Below are 22,622 nucleotides of genomic sequence, written 5' to 3'. Positions count from 1 at the left end.
AAGTTGTTATTTATATATTACTGTTGATACAATAATGTTTGGTATTTCACTCGATTTAGTCTAAGTGCAAGAATTTCTGAAAGTGTTCCGTCGTTCGAGGTTAAAACGCCACTATTAGTAAACATAGTTACTAAAAAAAGTATGACGTTTTCAGACGTTGCGACTTCAGAACTTTCCGAACACAATAATAATAAACACACAAGAAACAGGCCATGAGGAAGAAAAAAAAACGAATAAAAATACAAAAATCGAACAATTTATTTAAATTAATTATAATTAGGGATTTATTTTATATAAACAATTATATTTATTCATGTGAGTCGACACCGGTGTTGAAGAAAGCGTTCCAAGCGCGAGCAGCGGGGAAAGGTAGCAAGCGGTAGATATACTGAAAAATAAATAAACATAAAACACTATGCTGCCTGAACTGCTATCTTGTATGCTACGATTTAAGATTTCACCCCCACTATACAGTTAATGATAATAAATTCTGTAGTTACTGTGAAATGTTTAGAAAGATTGTAGCTAAAAATTAAAAGTCGAGTCTGATAACACAGAGTTTGCAAAATTGTGAAATTAGTTTCGGCTTCAGTTATGTAAGAAAAAAAAAATATAGTTAGAAAATCTTCCGCTGTGATGACCCTCTCCGCTTTTAGTTGTGTTATTGGTTAAATATATTAAGCTTACCCTATTCAAATAGTGAAGTTCATAGGGGAGGGTAATTTCCACGATCTCCCTGCGAACGGCATCAACGATCATATCAGCAGCTTCACCAGCGGTCACGACCTTCATCAAGTTTTGGAACCGGATGCGAGGCTTCTTGCAAAGACCAGTATCCACAATGTATGGACATATTGTCGTTAATTTGATCTGTGTGGAATTAATACTTTTAAAATTAGTTGTTACGAGACACCAATCCAATTATGTAGGATTTACTTTACATTTTTGTGCTAATGACTTATTAGGCATTAGCAGTCGTGACCACTTACCACGAAGTGGAACATTTGGCCGTCCGCCTTTATGATGCCATAAAAAAGAAGCGCTCGGCGTGTATAGCAATTTTTGAACGGTATAGAAATCGATGCGCTGGAGCGCTATCCAACGCACAAACAAAAACACATACGCGCCAACTTTTATACTCGTACCAACATCCATTTTAATATATAATATGTTTATAAAACCTCGCCGTATTTAGGATTTTTCAGCGAATCCAAAAAAAAAGGTTTTCATTTTTAAAAAGACGAAACAAAACAATGAAAATTTATAATTTATTAATAGAATCACCAAATCAAACCTAACCTGGGTCTGTTTTGTTACCAATATGTTTTCCTATAAATATAAATTCAACCCTATCACCTCGCGCTTTTTGCCTCCATTCGTGACAGGGCTGGTTCACTTTTGCCCAGAGGATCGGAATTGCGATTCAATGGTTAAATGCTGCTAGCGTTCTTGCCACCATCCCACATTATCGGTCATTATTTATACAGTAACAATTTTTAATTCTTATTCATATATAGTTAAAGCCTTAATGTTAATAATTCTTATATAGATATTGATCCAAAGGATTTCAAAAGTATTAATTTCAATGTTATCTAAAAGCGCTCGTACATTGACCATATGAAATAAATAATCATAATTTAAAACATTTTAAGACGCAATGACTTACAACAGAGTGAGGTTAATATCTGATAAGCTGTTCATCCTTTTAGCTCTTAATCTAATTTATGAAAATAAATGATACGAATATCAATAATTATCAAGACTATTTATATACTTTAACATATAGATATGTATTAGATATTAGATTGTATTATAAAGTGAGTAAGTTTATGTTGTAGGAGGTCACAGAAACTATGATTTCGTTTTCTTTTATCTTTGCCTTACATAATCTATTATTGTGAAAGGTAAACTTAAACATATTTAAATATATTCGTTTCATGACATGACTAAGTGAACCACATGAGACTATAGGTCCTATAGTATTGGAATCAAATCCCGGACCAGGCAAATAAAAACTACAATTCATTAATTAGATAAATTTATAAAATACTCATTTCTTTTTTTTAATAGTAGTCTTTGTTTCTAAGGTTGATCAAAAACGATTTATAGAGATTAATTTTATATAGCTAAGAATGAAGGCAGGTATTTCGTATCAGTTATATTAAAAAATATATATTGTATTTAGAGGACGATTTAGTATCTTATCGAATAGGCATCGTTAAATTAGTTTTATTTGTTTCAGTTATCGATTTTACTATCGTATATTTTAAATATGACACAACTATCACAATTAATTGATAATTATATAACTTCACCTACGTTTTTATGAATATGTGGAAAGTTGGATTAGAGGTTATTATTTTCTTACTATTAGTTCTGCGATCTGCAATGTTATACTTCTGTAACGACTCACTTCGTATCTCACTCGTGAAATATTGAATTCCAAGTTGCGGTGATAAGATGTTTTGATGCGTCCGTATTTTAAAATGTAATTATTAATTGATAAATTGATTGTCGCATATCACTTTCTGATATTAAACGACTGTATTCTGCGATGAGTTTGCAGATTGTTCTCACATACATTTGTTTACAGTACTTTTTAATTTTTGTATTAATATCGATACTTTCAGATTTCATAGAAAAAAATCATGAGATATTCCACAAACTGCTCCTTCTTGTCCTTCAATCAAACTTGATTAGCTAAGTAGACTGTATTTAATTTATTGAACATTCGATAAAATTTATCGCTGTACCTATACGACACCATTGTTTAAATAAAGGTATGACTACACTATAGCAGCCCGGAGCGAATAATTTTCAAAGTTTTAGTTTAGTTAGGCCTATTTTTAATCAATATTATGAACGCTCTTTCTTAGGCATGAATAATGCCTAAGTGGATCTCATGACCAACATGATGATATATTTCTTTATAGGCCTTAATTATATAAAAATATCAAATAAAAATAGTTAGTGTAAAAATTATGACTGCGTCGAAAAGTGGCAAGAATGCTAGCAGCGAATCCGCGTTGAACCGTAAGTTATAATAATAAAATATGTTTGTAAATATAAAGGAAGCTTACTCCATTCAATTTTCTCGGATCATCTGAGAGCTCCACGGCGAGGGCCTCCATGATGCCCCTGACGGCGTACTTTGAGCCGCAGTACGGGACCAAATTAGTGAGCCCCATTAGACCTGCCATCGAGGACATCGCCACAATATGGCCGTGGTTACGGGCGATCATCGATGGGAGGAAAGCTTGGATCGTCTGTTGGAAACACCATTAAAAAACGCATATAATAATGACATTATAATTACTATCAATGTTATTTGTTATTCAATATAAGTCTTACATTGGCATGGTGGTACAAAGTTCTAAAAAGGCCACTGGAAATTTTCTAGTGTAAGTCTAAGCGAACAGAATGTAAGAGAAACAGACGTGTACTTGAGTCTAGTCAATTGCCTAACTCTTATAATCCAGCACCAAATAAGGCGCAGGACCTTACGAATTCATGTGCTTCTCGAGGCACGCTAACAACTAGAAATATCTCTATAGAATAACCCAATAACTTTTCATTGACCCGGGCCGGGCCTTGAACCCAGAACTGAGGATTTACGGCCTTATAAGCCATTAGACCATCGAGGCAGTCACTAATACTTTATATGGTTATAAGTTACATAATTCTATACTGTGACATCGAATTGAAATTCAACAAATTTTTTTTTCAAAATATATATTCTGCCGAATAAGTTAAAAGAAAATGTATGACTTAAAAATACCAATAAGTTTTTATGTGTGTGCATGTTAGGCGATAAGAAAATATTTAAACATAATGTAAATGTAATGACAACTTCTTTAACATAGTATTAAACGCAATGAATAGCTAAGATAACAACATTTAAATGATCGGATTATTTTTATCTATAATGTTTTATGACCTTTTGTCACCAACAAGCATTAGTCACCTGGAGTGAAACTTTGTATATTTATGTATATTCTGTTAATATGATATAGGTACGTAGCTGATATGCTGAAGACAGCGCAGTAGTTAGAACACTTGAATTTTGACCAATAAACCTGTTAGTCTTGGTACTTATTCGTGTTAGGCGGTGAAGGAAAACATAGTAAACATCGTGCTCCTAAAGAACAAGCCAATCCCTCAATGGCATAGCCAGGCGGATAAAGGCTACGGTGCGACGTTGCACTGAGAAAACATTCGAACTCCTACCCAAAATTTATAAATATAACATTTTGTAAAAAAAAATACTTTTCTCTTTAACGAATTACAACAATTTATAAACAGTTATACTTAAATTAACTTTTTTTTCTTTAACATTGATGTGTTGTTATTAGGTACACCTCATCTTAGGGCACCGCTTTGCCCTGTGATAGCTACGCTGGATACTGTGGCATACTTAGGATAAGTACTCACTGTCATTAATACTGAATGATGATTTTTTAATGTATTTGCGATACAAATATAATAAATTGATATATTTTGATAAAAGTAAGTTTAATAATCTTTCACAATAAGGTCATCAACTTGAGCAGTACAAACTACAAACACCGTTATCTTTGATTGAAGTGTTTTGTGTGCGAATAATATTTTGCAGCATACATTTAGGTGATATTTTTGAAACTTTAGTATTTAATTATACATTCCAAAGATTTTAGAGAAACATCCAAACTTTTTTCCTGAAACATAGTTAGTGAAACTTTAAATTATAAAGATCGTAAATAGTCGTCATGTTCACATACGGTTGGTACCTTTTTATCTCTTAAATGTTTTGACCTCATGAGCGATAGAACTTTGTATTTACGAAATCTTAAAAATAATTAAAATATTTTAACGAAGTCACGAGTACAGAAGCTGATTTCAAGATAAAGTATATGATTAATGTTATGATGATTATAAGGCGAGGAAATACTAAGGAGAAGAAATGTATAAAAAATATATATATAAGAATTTTATATATATTAATAACTATTCTAATAATCTATACTAAGATTATAAATTCGAAAGTAAATCTGTTTGTCTGTCTGTCTGTTACTCTTTCACTGACAAACCACTGAACACAATTTGATTATATTTGTTATGAAGCAAGCTTGAACCCTAAAGAAGGACATAGGCTACTTGTTAAAACCTACCTACGAACAATACCTAAAAGGCAAAAGAAGCCTCAGGTGTAAACTAAATTGTTCAATAAACAAAACAAAAGCATGGCTGTGTGCCCTAGGAACACTAGTGGGCTTACGTAGAATATCTCCCCTTAGTTTCAACACAACGGATGAATAGTTTAGGAACGCATGAATGATAAAAATATAGCACGTGTTTTGAAGTGGACGGTTAACTCACCCATAGATTAGCGTTAATGTTGATATCGTTCATCAGCTTAATCTCTTGCTCAGTTTGTTTGAGGACAGGCTTGCAAGGCATGATGCCAGCATTGTTGATCAGAATAGACACGTCCCCGACTTCACGACAAACTCTCTCGGCCAGCTGCATTACAGCTGCACGGTCCGTGACGTCACACCTTTTAATATATTTGATCACTTAGTACACAGAGAAAACCTTATTCTAGTTATTAGTTTGTTTTTTTATTGTGTAAGCCCGTGTAAGCCTAGTAAACAGTCGTTGTGTTTTCTCTCTACCTAGAAATTATTCGTAGTCAAACATGCTAGTGTCATAGTGATTCAAAAACGCTTCGTTGTGAAGTTTACTTGAATAAACTTGATTTGATTTGATTTGATTTGATTCATGTCGGAATTGTGTCAAAACGCATTGGACTATCAGAGAAAGGACTTTTTCTTCTGTAGTAAAATATGAACGGAGACAAAGACGCAGCAGTAAATGATAACATGTTTTAATCTATTTTTCTCTTTGTTGTAATTTTTTGTGTAGATTAAGTCATGTAAGCTTTGTACCTATATACTTATTTATTCAATTTTAAAATATTCTTGTCTCAAATAAACGTTTTCCAATTATTTTCGTTTTGTATTCAAATACTTCCAAATCTTTAATTCTTAAATAATATATTTTCCTAAAAGCTCTATGACGTAACTTACTGATAGGAGTGTGCCTTTCCTTTCTCCTGTTTGATGAGTTTGACAGTTTCTTCGTTGCTGCTCGCGTTGATGTCGACACACACTATGGTCCCGCCGAGTTTTGCGAAGCGCAAAGCCACCTCGCGACCGATGCCATGACCGGTTCCAGTTATCTAATTTGACAATCCAATATACTCAATTAAGTGTCACATGTTCCCACCACACCTGTGCTCAATAACAAGAAAGAGTTAAATAGGAATACGCTTTATAGCGAATAAGAAGAAACTACCAATAATAAATCGAACTAACAATATATATACATATATATATATATTCAGTTACCTTATATATTATATTTAGGATTGTTTTTTTTTTGTAACGGTTGGCGGACGGTCAAGTTGGCCACCTGATGGTAATTGGTCGCCACTGCCCATAGACATTGGAGCCACGTTAAGTTTTAACCATTTCCTACATAATAAATGCGCCACCAACCTTGGGAACTGAGATGTTATTAACAGAAGCCAACATTACTAAGTATTGCTGCTTGGTGGCAGAATATACGGTGAGTGGTTGATACATATCCAGATGAGCTTGCACAAAATCAAATGAAATAAATGTATTTTTCTCAAAGCCCTATCACCGAGTTTAAAATAGTTAAAAATACTTACAAATATAATATCATCCTTAACTTCCTTTGGTTCAGGAGGAACGAGCACCCTCCACATTCCTCGAATAGTTTCATAGTTCACCTTGATCAGAGTCCAAAGGAATTCAAACACAAGGCTTATTGCTCCTTGTATATCGAACCTGGGAGCAGATACCATTATTTCATATTTTTTGAAAATATTCTTGATTATTTACTAAATATTACAACTCCAAGCAGACATACACCAAATAAAAAAAAAAATCTTAGTTTATATATAATATATTAACTAACATTATAAATGTAGTTTATTTATGGTTGCATGTGTCAGATTAAGTAAGAAATAAATAAATAATTAGACAATTACAAACAAGGCTTACACTATGTATTGTATGTTTTAATCAATTCTGTAATAATAATAATTTAATTTAAGCTATTTTTGAATTGTATTGATAACATTGATATTAAATAAGAGGGTACTTTTATGTTCAATATTGTGAGTCACGTGATTTGTAGTGAGGCTTATATATGTGATGGAAGCTCCGTACAGAATACTTTTATACTTTGACACTTTACTCTTTCTGGAGCAGCAAGGTGGTAACATTTAAGGTACGACATAATTTTGTGATATAGTATAATTGTTATTACTTGTTAAATTATTAATCAATACATGAATTGTGTTTTTTTTTTTGCAATTATCAAGATACAAAGTTAGTTTTAAGGTAATTGGTTTTAACGTAAATATTAATTGGTACAATATTACGATTGCTACATCTATTATAATGGTTAAATAAATATTTGTGTTTTACATATAATCTTTTATTATCTTATAACCTTAAAATATAATAAAGTAATAAAGAAATAGAAATTATCTTAAAATATCCTGACATAATGTCATAGTGTTAAGTCTTTATAAAAAATCTAACACATGTTTGTCAGGAGTACAGACAAATGCATAGGTCATCCACACACGCCGTAGAAGCCGCGGACGGACCATTTGCATATAACAACCTCAAAGAGCTATACAAATAGGTTGTATTGATTAAAAGCAATTTGTACCAGACAAGCTTATGGTAGTGCAGAAATAAATATTGTTAAGTATAAAACTAAAGATAAAACTAACTATAAAATATATTTTAATATAAATGTTATCACTTATATATACTGAAAATAAATACATAACTAATGCATGTATTTTTTCAATGAATGCGATAGATAATCTACTGAAATTTAATGAATAAATTTTATTGTCATTAAGATATGACAATTTTAAATGCAAACAGGACACAGAGATATCGCGTTCATATTTAAATTAGTAGGATAAAAAGACTTTCAATAAAAAACTATTCACTACTTTTATATTCATTCAACCCCTTTTGGAACTAATTATTTATTGTTTTAGAACAAGAATAACTCTCTAAGCTCAGCATCGGAGACGTCACATATCGCGTCGCTTCATGATAGGGAAACGGGTAATAATATGTTTTATCAGCGAATAACCTGGGTCTGTTTTATTGCCAATATGTGTTGTTATCAGTTTCCTATTATTAAAAATTCAACCGTATTTTACACCTTGCCTTATTGGTGCCTTTTGGTTTTTGGTTTGGTTTTTTTTTTGTAGTTTGATGGTTGCCTTATTGCCACCAATGGTTACAGGATGGCTGGTTCATTTTTTGATTTAAATTGCGATTCAAAGGAGGAATGCTGCTAGTATTCTTCCCACCATTTCACGTGATCATGATTTTTTGATCGAAATTGCAATTCAAAGAAGGAATACTACTAGCATTCTTGCCACCATTCCACGTGGTCATGATTTATACAGTAACTTTTTAAATTCTTATTTATATATAGTTAATGCCTCAATCAAATAAACGTATCATCGTCGTATATATTTGTACTTTGAAAAACATTGACTGCAAGTATTAATTACAAAACAATCAGTATAATGAACTTTTGACTTTGACTTATTTCTGTGAGATTAAAATATTTATGTAATCATCTTATCGTTACAAATTAATAACTACTTATCAAAATTTAATAATCAGAATACAATTGTGTCTTGTGTTATCTTGGATATTATAAAATGACTTGTACTGTTTCAAGGTAGCTGACCTTAAAACCGATCGGATTAATCTTGTCTTGTATATTGAAGTCCATCACGTTTAATGACTGCAATGAGAAGTACATTATGTCAAAAACTTTGAGAAATCTTTATTATCTGTTGAGAATTTTAATTCTGCAAAGACAAACCTTTGTCATAGTAACAATTCCTTTATCGAAAAAAAAAAAACGAACACGCTGAAAGCAACTTAAGCTATATATGCATGTACAATAATTGGCCTCATAGTAATTTTTAGAGGAGACTTTTGTCTCTTCGGGAATTAAAAACTACGGGAACTTTTACAGCATCTTAGCTGTAGAAGCATGCAGTGAGATGCTTTTAACTATAAAATAATTAATTTTCTCTTTTGCTTTCACAGTATCTTCAACCATTTTAAAAACTAAATTTAAAAACTGTTGAATTATCTGTGTTACTTGCCATTAATTATCGTTTAACAATTTAAACTTCTATCCAGAGATTTTTTTTGGTGGCACTTGCAAATTCGGACCCAAAAATTATAAAAGTAATAAGAGGGAGAGACTTACAATTATCAAATTATAACTATACATTTTGTCGTCGATTAATCTTATCAAGCATTTTTCATTTACACTCTTTTTATATCATGATATTATTTGTATGTTATAATAAGATAACGGAATTTAATGCTAAAGAAACACCACCGATTGTATCCATCATCGCTCGTAGAAACTGACAGAAGTATAAACCATTTCTTATACTGTATTTGGGGATGCCGTTTCATAGATTCAAGTCACTCGTAAAAAATACATTGGTAAAGAATATTATTCGATACAAGATTATATAGATGATAAAAAGCGTGGAGTTTATGCTTGTTGACTTCCAGGCAGGATATATAACATACATAATATGTAAATGTATTTAACTAACACGACTGTATTTTTAGATGTTTAAAAAGAGTAACTACTGAGTTTCTTGTCGGTTCTACATCTAATCTACATTCCGAACCGTTGGTAGCTTTACTTTAAATAGTTTGTTAAATGACGATTCAAAAGTGCTTGTAAAGGCCTACTTGAATAAAGTTTATTTTGATTTTGATTTTTGGTGCCTTCAAACTAGAATATTCTGCCAAAGTCCAAATATCGGGTAAAGTAATTCAGATTTTGAATTTGGTCTGAGTTAATGTATGTTTGAAATAAGTGATATTGCGCAATAAATTGTTTATATCGTTGAACTAGTATTTTATTGAAGATGATGATTACACAATGCATGAACAGTTAGATGATAAATAAGCGTGGTACTCGCATTCTGAGAGATCCATTCATGACATATATTTTAATTCGTGTATAAATCTATAAATTTAATGTTAAGTACGTATGTATTTCATGAAGAAAAATGTAACTACCGAGTTTATGGTTGGTTTTTTTTCAGTAGAATCTACTTTACGTTGGTAACGATACATATAACTTAACCACTTGACTAGGCAGACAAGGCTTTCATTGTTAATGAAATTGTTGAAGTCAAATATCACTCTTGTTTAATTAGGCGAATAGCATATCTAGTAAAAACATTGTGAATTCGAATGAAATTGCTATATATGGTTAAAAAAATATTTTAGACAGCTAGAAAGGGCAAAGAGGCCCCGATACAGGGATTGCTAAGGAGCCCCGATATGGTTAAACCGGCACTAAATTTATCCCTATAAATAAAAAGCCCACTTGAATAAAAAATATTTTGATATAGGTATTCGATTTGACTTTTCTATTTTGTTTATTAATAATACTGGTACCAGACTAAGTCTTAATGTCGTCACAACTCACTTATAACGTTTTTGGACACTTAACATTTGTGTAACCTTAACGCCCTATTTTTGTAACGTCATTTATGAAGTCGTATTAGTATTCTTTTGGGATATTTCAGGTAATAGGTATATTTGACAATATTTGTCACATTAAAATTTATTTACTTAACTTCTCTACTAAAATAACCAGAACGAGCTTAATTGTATGGCATCCTGAGCTTGATAGGTCTGAACTAATTCCACATAACTTTATATTTTCACAATCTTAAAATAATGGATTTTTCTTTGAAATAATAAATATCCACCGAACCGCATTGGAGCAGTACCGTGGAATAAGCCAATACTTCCATACCTCTAGGCTCTTCTCCTCAAGAGGAGAGGCCGGTGGAGGAGACCTTTGCCCAACAGTCGGATAATTTCAGCTTGTTAGTTTACATTAATGGAACATATTCGTATAATAACACATGAAACTCATTAAACAATAGCAGTTTGATTGACATATTGAATATTACTTACAATTTATTTAACACTTCACACGTCTGAATTTGTATATTTTTTACGCTTTAATGAATCGCTCGCCTATTGTTTTGGCACTTGGATCTTACTTTGGTGGGAACGCTGCATAACCTCCTTGAATGAGTTATTTAAAGGTATTAAATGATAATTTTTTCGTGTATTTTTTGCACGTATTCATTTTTTTTTTAAATTTAACAGCCACTTAATGCTGGTGGGTGAAGTCCTTCTCTGCATTTAAGGAGAAGGTTCCTAGCTTATTCCACCACGCGTCTACAATGCAAATACAAATTTACGTGATGTTCATCCGACATATGCAGGATTCATATGCTACCGTCAATGAGATGAATTATAAACTCAAATAAGCACATGAAAAATCAGCTTGCCCGAATTTCAACCTGCCATCTTCGTTAAGATGTGTGCTAACCACTGAGCTACCTCGGGACACAATGAACATGCAAATATATATAACGTAATAAATAAAAATGAATAGAAATACACTAAAATTGTTTTAACGAATGAACTTATTTCAAAATGTCCCATTTAAAAAATATAAAAATGTCGTTAATAATAATAATTATTGTTTATAAAATATAATAAACGAAAATAACTTACATTTTTAAATACGTGCTTGCTTGTCGGCACTCTTAAGGAAATTCACATAATAATGAAGTTGATAAGTGATAACCGTGAGCGATGTTTGTAATACAAGCTATGAACTTTGGATTCGTTTTGATAATAATTTCACGTAAGATACTTTTATTAATCTCTACAGTTTAGAAACATTGTCCAATTCTAAAGGGACTTCACGCAACGAACCAATGATTTTATTTATAGAAAGTTTAGTAATCGATAGCGTCTATTTTAAAAAACGCGGCGTATATTAAATAACTGTGTGAAGGTTGTATATTATTTATTTATTAGGATTTTATTGTTTTATTTTTATGATTATTAAAACCCTATTCATTGTATTACATTAATTTTTATTTAAAATGTTTAATTGTGATATAGTTCAAAAATATATCGTAAATAGTGCGGATCTGACGTTGAAGTGTGAGCCGTGCGTCACAAGTAAGTTCATTCCCGTACATTTACAATTTAAAAAAGAAGGTAGTTAATATCCTAAAACGAATATTATTGTAAATTAATTCAAATTTTGTGTTTGTTTTCTCTCACGTACACATACGAATTTGTGTGATATCAGGATGAGTGTTGTGCGTCCATCTATTTATATCCCGATAGATTCTGTATCTTTCCATAAATTTATCAACATCAATATAAGATGATTTTCTTTTAAATTTTTAGTCATTTAATTTATTAAAAAACATTGAACTTATTTGTGGGTTTTTTTTACTGCTGATATTTTGCTTGTATAATATATTGCAATTAATTTTATGGAATAAATTATTTTTCATATTTTATATTTAAGAAGGCTTGTCGTCTTATTCGATAATACAGGTCGCATTTAAACATGTTAAAGGTATTCATTATCTGTGATTGAAAAACAAATAATATTAAATTTTATTAGACGACGAGATATGTTTTAATTAAATATTTTTTGTATGCATCAATTTCATTAGAAGTATGTCAGACAATTCAAAGTCGTTTTTGTTTTATTGCTCGACTTAAATCTAATCGTGAGAAGGTAGCTTAATAAAATAATAAGGTCGCGGCCTATCATCATACATTTAGTTCATGCTCTTATGATTTCACATGTTAAAAAATAATGGTGCACAAAAATTCGACCTTAAATTTTAATTTAATCGTGCAAAAGGATGGTTCGCTTTTAAATACACAGATATACTGCCCGTACCTACATAATATTTATATAGAGGTTGATAACGTTGTCTGATAACGCATTATTCAAGATAATACAACAAAAGAGAAACTTGCGGCGAGCGAATGTCTAATTTTGAAGCAATGCTTTTAAAAGTATTAATAAAAATCTTTAATGTGTCGCTTAAATAAACTGATGATAAAATAACAATTTATGCAATGTGACATTTAAAAAACAGTGTATATACACAATAATGTCGCTTAATTTGTTAGAATCAGTGATAACCATTGTATAACATGAGAACTAGAGGTAAGCAAGGCGTTATTAAGACCTGGCGCAGACTCGAAGGGGTGCCTCGGGTATAGGCAGATCCTGGTCCGTCAGCTCTGGCAAGACCACTCTCTGCGCGCAATTGTGTCGGTGATGCTCCGTAGGGAATGCTCGGTGTGCAGTGCCGGCTCCTTCTGTGAGACCGAGAGCCGACTTGTTATATATTGCGTAACAAACAGACAAACTCTCTTTCTCATTATAATATTAGTTATGATAATTAATTGCGTCCTTTAATATAACCCTATCCTATTGATTTTAATTAATATTTTGGAGGAAAAAACACGTGTTATTCATGTGTAAATATAGATACTAATTTTAAAAATTTCCTAAAGTAGATATAAATTAGCATTACCATCTTCACCTTAAGGCACATATGGGGCAGCTGCAGTACATGCCCAGGTCCTTTATTCTCACAAGCCCCCCGAAAAGCTGATTATATGATATTTGCTAATACGATATTTATTTATTGGTAATGTTACTGGCGGTGCGATGCAATAAGTTCCCGTGAGGCAAGGAGATGGTGATCACAAGGGGCAATGTCTAAAAAAAAACAATGTTGAGATTAAAATTATTTATATAGAGCATTTATTCAACGTTTGTCAACCCGAGATTTTGGATCGACAGTGCACAGAAATTGATGTTTACTTACCAAGATTTGTGTTTATAGTTTATACGTTCGTATCTATATACGAAACAATAATCATGTGTTTCAGACAGGAACGTGAAACCACAATTCACAGCTAGTGATAAGTAAAATTCTAATTTTAAACACATTGTTTCATTTTTTTTTTAATATAAAAAAAAATGCCTGACATAAATTATTAGCAAAAATGTTTTTAAGCGTACCTATATGGCTTATGTAGGCGTTGATATTGACCATAATATTTCAAATGTAAAATAAAATATTTATTAAAATGATAAACTCCCTGCGTTCGCGTTAATATTTCAAGGTGACAATAGTTCTGTCGCCAGAATATAGAAACATGCAAACATACATCAGAAAAACACACGAAAAATTAGCTTGTGGGGATTTCTTAGTGTAATAAAAAGAAAACGTATCAAGCTGATTTCAAAATATGCACGTCTAGTCCGAGACGCCTAGATGGTTAAAGCCGGCCAAGTAACAAAACAAAACTAAGAACTAAATAGTGATAATTATACACAAAGTATCTGAAATACAATTTTAATATAAGTATTTCTGATACAAATATCTTTCTGGAATGGTATCTGAAATACTGTATAGGTAAGTACAACACATTTACGTATCTTTCAAACACTTTGTAAACATAAAATACGAATAAGAAGGCAATATTTTACTAAATGTACGTTTATTTTTCGATATATTATCTGATCGCGCAAGTGTGACAAGACATAAAAAATATTTTTAAGGTTTTATTTGAGACTTCAGCAATAGGCTTTAAACATTTTTATTACCAGTATCACAACAACTAACATTTTGTGAATAAATGCATAGATAACTTAAGAGAAATTTATTATAACAAATAAGGGTATTTAAATATAAGAATATTTCATGCAGTAGTTGCAATAATGCGACACACGAAAATAATCGTATTTTATTTCGACGACGGCGAAGACGCGTTGGGTATTCACCGTCAAATTGTGAAGAGGGCTACCAGGGAGAGGGCAACAAATGTCGACTACCAGGGAGATCCGTATTACGACCTGAAAATGGCGATTCATCGTTGAGATGATTCGACAATAAACAGACTGACCGAATACCACCCAGATCGGCCGAGGATACCAAAATCCCAAGAAAATCAGAATACCACTTCAAGGACACATTATGAAAAATTGAAGAATTTTGTAACCCATGTATCGATTAAAGAAAAGCGCAAACGTAAATTATAATGCTGTCTGATTAGAAAAATATGCAGGCACACTAAAATAAAAGACAATGTCTGCGGAGAAACAAATTTATGTATCTTAGATATTTCAGATGTCCACATCTCTGCCTACATATATTATATATATTATATTCTCTATATATTCCATACCTTCAATACCTTCATATTCCATGAACATTTTCATTTGTCTTGTTACAATCCAGTACTGAGCTCCAGAGGTCAATAGGATGAAGCTGAAAAGTGTTGTCTTTTTGAAATGCATGATTGCACTTTTAAAAATATACTAAGTGCTCCTCTGCGCTTGGAAAAGTAGAATTAAAATACATTTGAAGTCTCACCTTACATAAAATTATATAATTAACTTATAACATACATACTAACATACTAGACATATTTTTTATATATAACGGTTCTTGTAATTTTATCTACACAACAATACGATTGTTATTAATAATAATTAATTGAATGATCTCCCTGACATAAGACTTATTCTATTTATGTAGATTCGCCATGAGTTAGATTATATCGACAAGGTCACGTAAGATAAAGATTAAAATGTTCATAATCAAAGTTTTCATAATTGTTCCCATTCCCGCCTTAATATGACAGCGGAATTTTATCGATTAATTAAAATGTTTTCAAAATTATACGATTGCGATAATGCTCACGACATACTAAGAGGTCATCGAAAATACAATCATGAATAGACAAAGGTTCGATTCAATTATTCTTAAAATATATATGTCAATACTATGTGAACAACGCTGTTTTTCGTTTTATTGTTATTGTACCTCATTAGCAGGAAATAATGTAACAAGGCGGCGCGAAATCTGGCGAATGTTTCTTAGACTGCGCGATTGCAATATCCAAAATAAATTCTTATGACACATACCAAAAGACATCAAATCGAATTAAATTTCTTAATACAAAAATATGCTATAAAACGTATTCAAAGAAATAGATGCATAATTAAAATTGTATAAACATATTCTTGGCGAAACTTTCAATCATGTCCTCTAAATAAAGTGGTTTCCTTGCAAAATATCATTGAAGCAAACAAGAATATTTTCGTCCAATCTAGAGAATTATTTCGACAGCGGCAAATATTCTTGTACGTTGAAGAGTTTCATACAAAACAATGACGCAAACCATGGATAGTTGGGCAAGCTAGATCAACGTTGAACCGTCTAAAACGGCGAACTTGATTTGCGAGTGAGTGGACCGATTTATGGGATTATACTTACTCCATTCAATATATAGTAATGCACAGAAGTTTATTTATTCTAGTGACGTAACTGGCTTTTAAACGGATCCTTGATGGAACATTTGCTCAGGTCAGTTATGCTTCCTCGGTATTTGTTATTAAGTCTACAATTATAAAATAATCGTTATTATTTATTCTATACTAAGTAATGTGTTTCATTGTATTTAATTATTTTAATTATATTATTAAAATGTTTCATCATTCGCTTGCCCTTGTTGTATTTACAAAGTTGAACTCGGTGTAGTTTTGGATCTGTGAGCTGAGATACCTTACCACTGTTTTAAGGGGTGTATCGTATCCGAAGATTTGCGGGTTGAAACCGGACAAGTACCACTAAATCTATACGTGCTTAATATGTGTTAATCTTGAGCTCAGTGGCAAAGAAACTAATAATCATATACGAGTCGGATAAAAATCTGTCACATGAATACTCATCATCTCAAATTGAAGTAGTGTGGTGTAGATCAAGAAGTTAAGGGGACGACAAGCCTTACACTTGCTGCTGGACATTGACAGGCGGTTAATTACTTTTTTTAATACTTAGACATTTACCAGTATTCTTGATGTTAAACCATCCAACCATTGTCTATAAAAAATCCCTACTGAGTTCGATTATTTTAATGAAAAAGCTATTAAAGCAATATACTTATACCAGAAAATGTAGCATGTTTCCTTAAAGGTTAATATATAAGAAGCTGCGCTTTACTGCTGCAGTTTTTTCCGCTTGACATCCACACTATTTACGTGAGATGAGCGTTTCATGTTCTCGTTACTAATAACTACGCTTAACACAAAAAATAAATAGTTGACTGGTACCTAACCCAGTCTTAAATTGAACTGATTGTCAAAATTATTCTTATTACAAAAAAACTTACTGGCTTTCGCTGGGGTTTTAACCCTTGATCGTCGCTCATGAAATCATTCGAATAATGCTATATTTATACAAATAATACAATATTTATATGATGCACTTAACAATCGTTTGCCAGCTGTATAAATTAATTTACAATAAATACCAAGAAAATAAGTGTCATCGTATTCAATTTCAACGAAATTCTATCACATGCACCAAAACATTCAAGGAATGACAGGAAAAGATTTAGAAATTGAGTTATTCATAAACAGTAATGCCATTGATATTTTATGTATAATAGAACATTGGCTTGTAAATTATCAGTTTATGTTTAACTTCAGTGGTCACCAGATGGCTAGTATGTTCAGTAGAAAAAAAGCTATACGTGGTAGCTCATTAATACTTATTAACAAAAATCTAAAATTTAAAGAACGTAAGGATGTTGTGAGCCTTTCTATTGAGCAGACTATTGAAATAGCCTGTGCAGAGCTTGAGTATATCATTGTTGTATGCGTATACAGACCTCCTAGCGGGTTATATGAAGCATTTGAGAAAATATTAGAAAGTGCATTATTGAAATTATCTAGATCAAGTAAATATATTTTTATTTGTGACTTCAACATAAATTTATTAGAAAACTATAGCACAAGTATTAGATTCAGATCATTATTATATTCATATAACCTCATTAACTTATTTTTAGAGCCAACTAGAATCACTGAATCCACTGGAACATGTATTGACAACATATTTACCAACTGTGTACCTAATCATAAATATATTATAAATATGTTAAGTTCTGATCATTGTGGACAATTGGCTTCATTTAATTCGCAAATAAAAAATAATGCTAAGGATTTAAAACAGATATTTATTCTAATCAATTTGTATCGAATTGAGAAATTCAGAAGTAATATCATGGCAAAGCTCTCAAATTTACAATTAAATGATAATTCTAATGAGCTTTATATATATTTTTTTAATTAATTAAAACAGAATTTAATGCCATATTTACTTCCAAGACAGTCTATTCTAGGAATTTTCTTAAATTTAATGATTGGGCGACTGTCGGAATTCACAAGAGTAGGCATAGGTTGTATGAACTTTATAGTGAAAGATCATACAATCGGTCTTTTTCATTTATCAGTTATGTTAGTGCCTACTCTAAACTATTCAAACGTGTATGTCATACAGCTAAATCATTGCATATAAAAAAAAAATGATTGGCGCACCTGATAAAATTAAAATGACATGGAAAATTATCAATTGCGAAACTGGAAGAGTCAAAAATAACATCTCCGACTTTAGCTTATCTATTGACAACAATTTATTTTCCTCAGATCGGGATGTTGCAACTGTTTTTGAAAAATTTTTTGCTGACATTCCATTTTCGACTACTAACTCATTAAATTCCTCTCCTACCGTTGCTGAATCATTATTAAAAAACCATGTGGAAGAATGTAATATTAGCTTTAAATTTAATACAGTAAGTGGAAGTGGTTTCTTAATATCTAGTGATCTGAAGGAACTTATTACAAGTTCCTTCAGATCACTAGATATTAAGAAAACGGCCGATCTGTGGGGGATCTCTGTCAAGGTAGTCAATTCAATAATTGATGTAATCGCACCCTACCTTGTCACTATATTTAATAAATGTGTCCTTAGTGGCGTGTTTCCTAACCTCATGAAACATAGTAGAGTATTACCAATATTTAAGTCAGGTAGTACATCAGACCCCAACAACTATAGGCCCATCTCTGTACTACCAACTCTTAGCAAGATCTTTGAAAAGTTATTATTAAATCAAATGCTAGTACATTTTAACAATAACAAGTTGCTACAAAAGAAACAATTTGGAATTACAAGGGGTCGCTCGACAACTGACGCTGGTGTTGAGCTCGTTAAAAATATTTACAGGGCCTGGGAGGAGTCACAGGCTGCCTTAGGGATATTTTGTAATTTATCTAAGGCCTTTGATTGTGTGCAACACGAAACTTTGGTCAGGAAGCTACGTCATTATGGAATTAGGGACACTGCACTCAGACTTCTGATTTCGTATCTGAGCAATCGGATTCAGAGGGTTGATGTAAATGGAAATAGATCTCCCGTGTCTCCAGTTACTGTGGGGGTCCCTCAAGGATCAATTCTTGGACCATTTCTCGTCCTTGTTTATATAAATGACCTGCCACATCTCCTAGGTGATAAACTCGAGATAGTATTGTTTGCTGAAGATACTTCTTTAATTTTTAAAATAAAAAGACGTCGTTCAATATATGACTATGTGAACAATACTCTCTCTGAAATAGTAAATTGGTTTAGTGTTAATAATTTAATGTTAAATAGTAAAAAGACTAAATGTATTAAATTCACTACTCTCAATGTAAGATATGTCAAAACGAGTGTACGTTTAAGCGGGGAAGCATTAGATGTTTTAGAATCAACAGAGTTCCTTGGTATGACAATAGACTAAGCTCCAATGGGGCCCCCATATAAATAAATTGGCGAATAGACTCAGCTCTCCAACCTATGCGGTAAAAAAAATTAGACTTTTGACTGATGAGGATACGGCTCGCCTTGTGTATTTCAGTTATTTCCACAGTATAATGTCGTATGTCATCATACTCTGGGGTAATGCAGCTGACATTAATACTATTTTTGTACTGCAGAAGAGGGCTATTCGTGCAATTTATAACCTGGGCTCAAAAGATTCGTTAAGAGGTAAATTTAAAGAAATTAAAATAATGACTATTGCTTCTCAATTTGTTTTTGATTATGTTATGTATGTACGCAAAAACATAAATGATTTTCCCAGAAATTGTGACGTACATTTTATTAACACTAGGAACAAGAATAAACTTGTTACTCCAAGTACCCGATTACACAGGGTTAGTAACTCTTTTTTGGGGCAATGTATACGTTTTTACAACAGGATCCCAGAAAACGTTCAAAATTATTCAATTATAAAATTCAAAAGAATCGTTAAAGAGCGTTTGTGTGCTAAAGGATATTACAACACTAATGACTTTTTAGTTGATTGCACACCTTGGGAATAAAATGATCGTCTCCAGGCTGTTTCAAATAACTAAAATATAATTATCATTGTACATGGAAAATGTTTAAAAAATATATATATATATCCCGCTGAGTTTCTTTCGCCGGTTCTTCTCAGGTCCGAGGTGCTAAATTCCGAACCGGTGGTAGATTTTTGACAATCAATAAGCATGTGTAAACACTTCTATATTGAATAAAGATTTTTGACTTTTGACTTGACTTTGACATGTGTATCCACTAGCCCGCATTGGTGCAGCGTCGTGGAATATGCTCCAAACCTTCTCCTCAAAAAGAAGAAGAGGCCTTAGCCCAGCAGTGGAAGATTTACAGGCTGTTAATGCAATAAAATATTTCAATTTGGTTGTAAGCTAGTTTAAATGAAATTAAAATTTTAATTACTTTTAACTGGATTTTATGAAGGTTTTTTAAAAGTAATTTAAAATATTTATGCTATTATGTATAATGTTAATTCACTCTTTATTTTAATTAGCAATAAATTTTACTTAATGTTAGGTATGATATATGTGAGTTAAAACTAGTAATTATGTTTTAGTCATTGTTTTTGTTTTGATTCGCAACGGTCTCAATTAATTTTCATAAAAAAAAAAAACACAGAAATGTATCCAAATCAGATTTAGAATCGTAAAAAAATAAACAACGAAACCACTAGTAGTGCACGTTTATATCACGTGTAGTAATAGTAAGTTGTGAAACAAAAATCACTGAACTTGATTTTAATTATAAAGGCTACTCGCCTTGTTTGCGTATAGCGACTAATTATGTGAAAATAGGTTATGTTGATCGCAGCGCCATCTGGATTTTTTTTCAAGAGTGAAGTTTCTTCCAACTTTTGGAATACTGCTTATTTGAAAGACCTGTATGTATGTATGTACTGTGGCTATGGCTCATTAATAGTCAGTATAATATTTACCTCCAGGATAACGTCAGCTGAGTTTATTATAAGACAAGTGTCATGAAACTCAAATAATCATATCTATAAATAGCCGTGTACCCGATGACCTATCGGAAATACTGTACAGAAACTTACAGTTTTCTTAAATATAAGAGATTTTTTGTGACATGCATTGCACACATCCCCTTATTTTACCTTAAAGCACACTTTCTATGAACCTATCCCCACTTTCACCCTCTTAGGTGGTGATTTTTAAAACGTTGTAAGAACAATCTTTTAATCATAAACAAATACAGATATCCATATTTTTAACAGTAAAATAAGGCAATAATTTACAAACTTTCATCCTAAGTTTCACCCTCTTAGGTAATGAATTGTCATAAGAGATTTAACTACTTTCTTTAGCAAATTGTCTTAGGATAAATACTTTTTATATATCTAACATCAAAAATTATGAATTTCCATACAAACTTTCATTCCCAATTTACCAGATTAGAAGATGAATTTTGTAAATTCCTGTTTAATACGATTAATTCCTGTGCAAAATTTCATGCCGTTAAGTAACTTTAAAAGTGTACCAGACTAGATAAATATATTATAAATACTTAAAAAAAATACTTACATTATATTGTTAGATATTATTCATAGCAGTTTTATGGTCACGTTAACGAGCTCAAATTAAATCTTCGACCTAGAAAATGAACTCGTTGACTTAACTGGTGCTGTACCACGCATTCTCTTTCAAGGCCGAATGGAATGTTTTGACAGATGAAATGCGACTGACCTTTACGCAACTAGGGCTAACGTGCGAAACTTTAAGTGAGTTGCTTAAAAAATAACGAAATTCATATCATGTTATGCTTAGCTATTGCCGGCGATATGATATGATTGATATAAATCGTGGAATAATACTAGAGTACATTGTTTTTTTTTAACTTGTAGCATGTAGGTAGATTAATAATGTGACAACTTTGTTTATTGATATATAAAATATTTAATTTAACTTTAGAACACTATTACTATACTTCATTACTACTTTATATAAGTATTACTGTTAATCTGTTTATTTTTTTAATTATTAGGTGAAAATGGTATGAAAATACACAGCCAATAGTACAATTTTTCAATATAGTTACGATGCATGACTTCGGTCATCGTGTGTGTGTGCGTGTGTGTCGTTTAAAACATTACAATTGCACAAGCACAGATATTCATTAGCAATGTATACAGTAATAATAAAAATGTTTAAAGTAAAACAATTTATGTCAGGTCATTGAACTTTTGATAGAACAATGAATTAAACATGAACATCCCAAACAATGATAGTTCTTCAAATCAGGACAGACAACTATTTCTTTAAACTTCTAAACTTAATGTATGTTATGTTAATAAGTTAGATCTAGAAAATTTTTAATAAAAATTATAACTTATACTAGATGAAGTATCGTATTTCCTGTATATTCTAATTGTTAGTAGTAGTAATATATAATT

The 22,622-nt window shown here is 31.6% G+C and overlaps 1 protein-coding gene across 2 annotated transcripts; it reads right to left on the bottom strand.

The window, feature by feature from the left end:
- Positions 1 to 240: 240 nt before the first annotated feature.
- On the bottom strand, positions 241 to 21,770 carry LOC125064680 (epidermal retinol dehydrogenase 2-like). Of its 2 annotated transcripts, none has more exons than XM_047671863.1 (7): positions 21,754 to 21,770; positions 6,713 to 6,851; positions 6,066 to 6,217; positions 5,356 to 5,533; positions 3,081 to 3,266; positions 688 to 870; positions 241 to 388 (listed from the first exon to the last, which is right to left on the bottom strand). In XM_047671863.1, coding segments are annotated over exons 1-7 (921 nt in total). In that variant the 5' UTR covers positions 21,756 to 21,770; the 3' UTR covers positions 241 to 307. The 2 variants fall into 2 exon arrangements, with proteins under 2 accessions (XP_047527819.1, XP_047527808.1); XM_047671852.1 differs by lacking the exon at positions 21,754 to 21,770 and adding an exon at positions 11,694 to 11,832.
- Between the last annotated feature and the right edge of the window lie 852 nt (positions 21,771 to 22,622).

The sequence above is a fragment of the Vanessa atalanta genome, chromosome 1 (assembly GCF_905147765.1).
Source record: "Vanessa atalanta chromosome 1, ilVanAtal1.2, whole genome shotgun sequence".
Taxonomy (NCBI): Eukaryota; Metazoa; Arthropoda; class Insecta; order Lepidoptera; family Nymphalidae; genus Vanessa; species Vanessa atalanta.
This window is presented reverse-complemented; position numbering and strand designations above follow the sequence as displayed.

Excerpts from the sequence above, each read along its gene's own strand:
- LOC125064680 (XM_047671863.1), bottom strand. Across the intron at positions 5,534-6,065 it reads GGAAAGGCACACTCCTATCA|GTGTGACGTCACGGACCGTG; the intron begins GTAAGTTACGTC and ends ATATATTAAAAG. Across the intron at positions 871-3,080 it reads ATCCGAGAAAATTGAATGGA|ATCAAATTAACGACAATATG; the intron begins GTAAGCTTCCTT and ends AATTCCACACAG.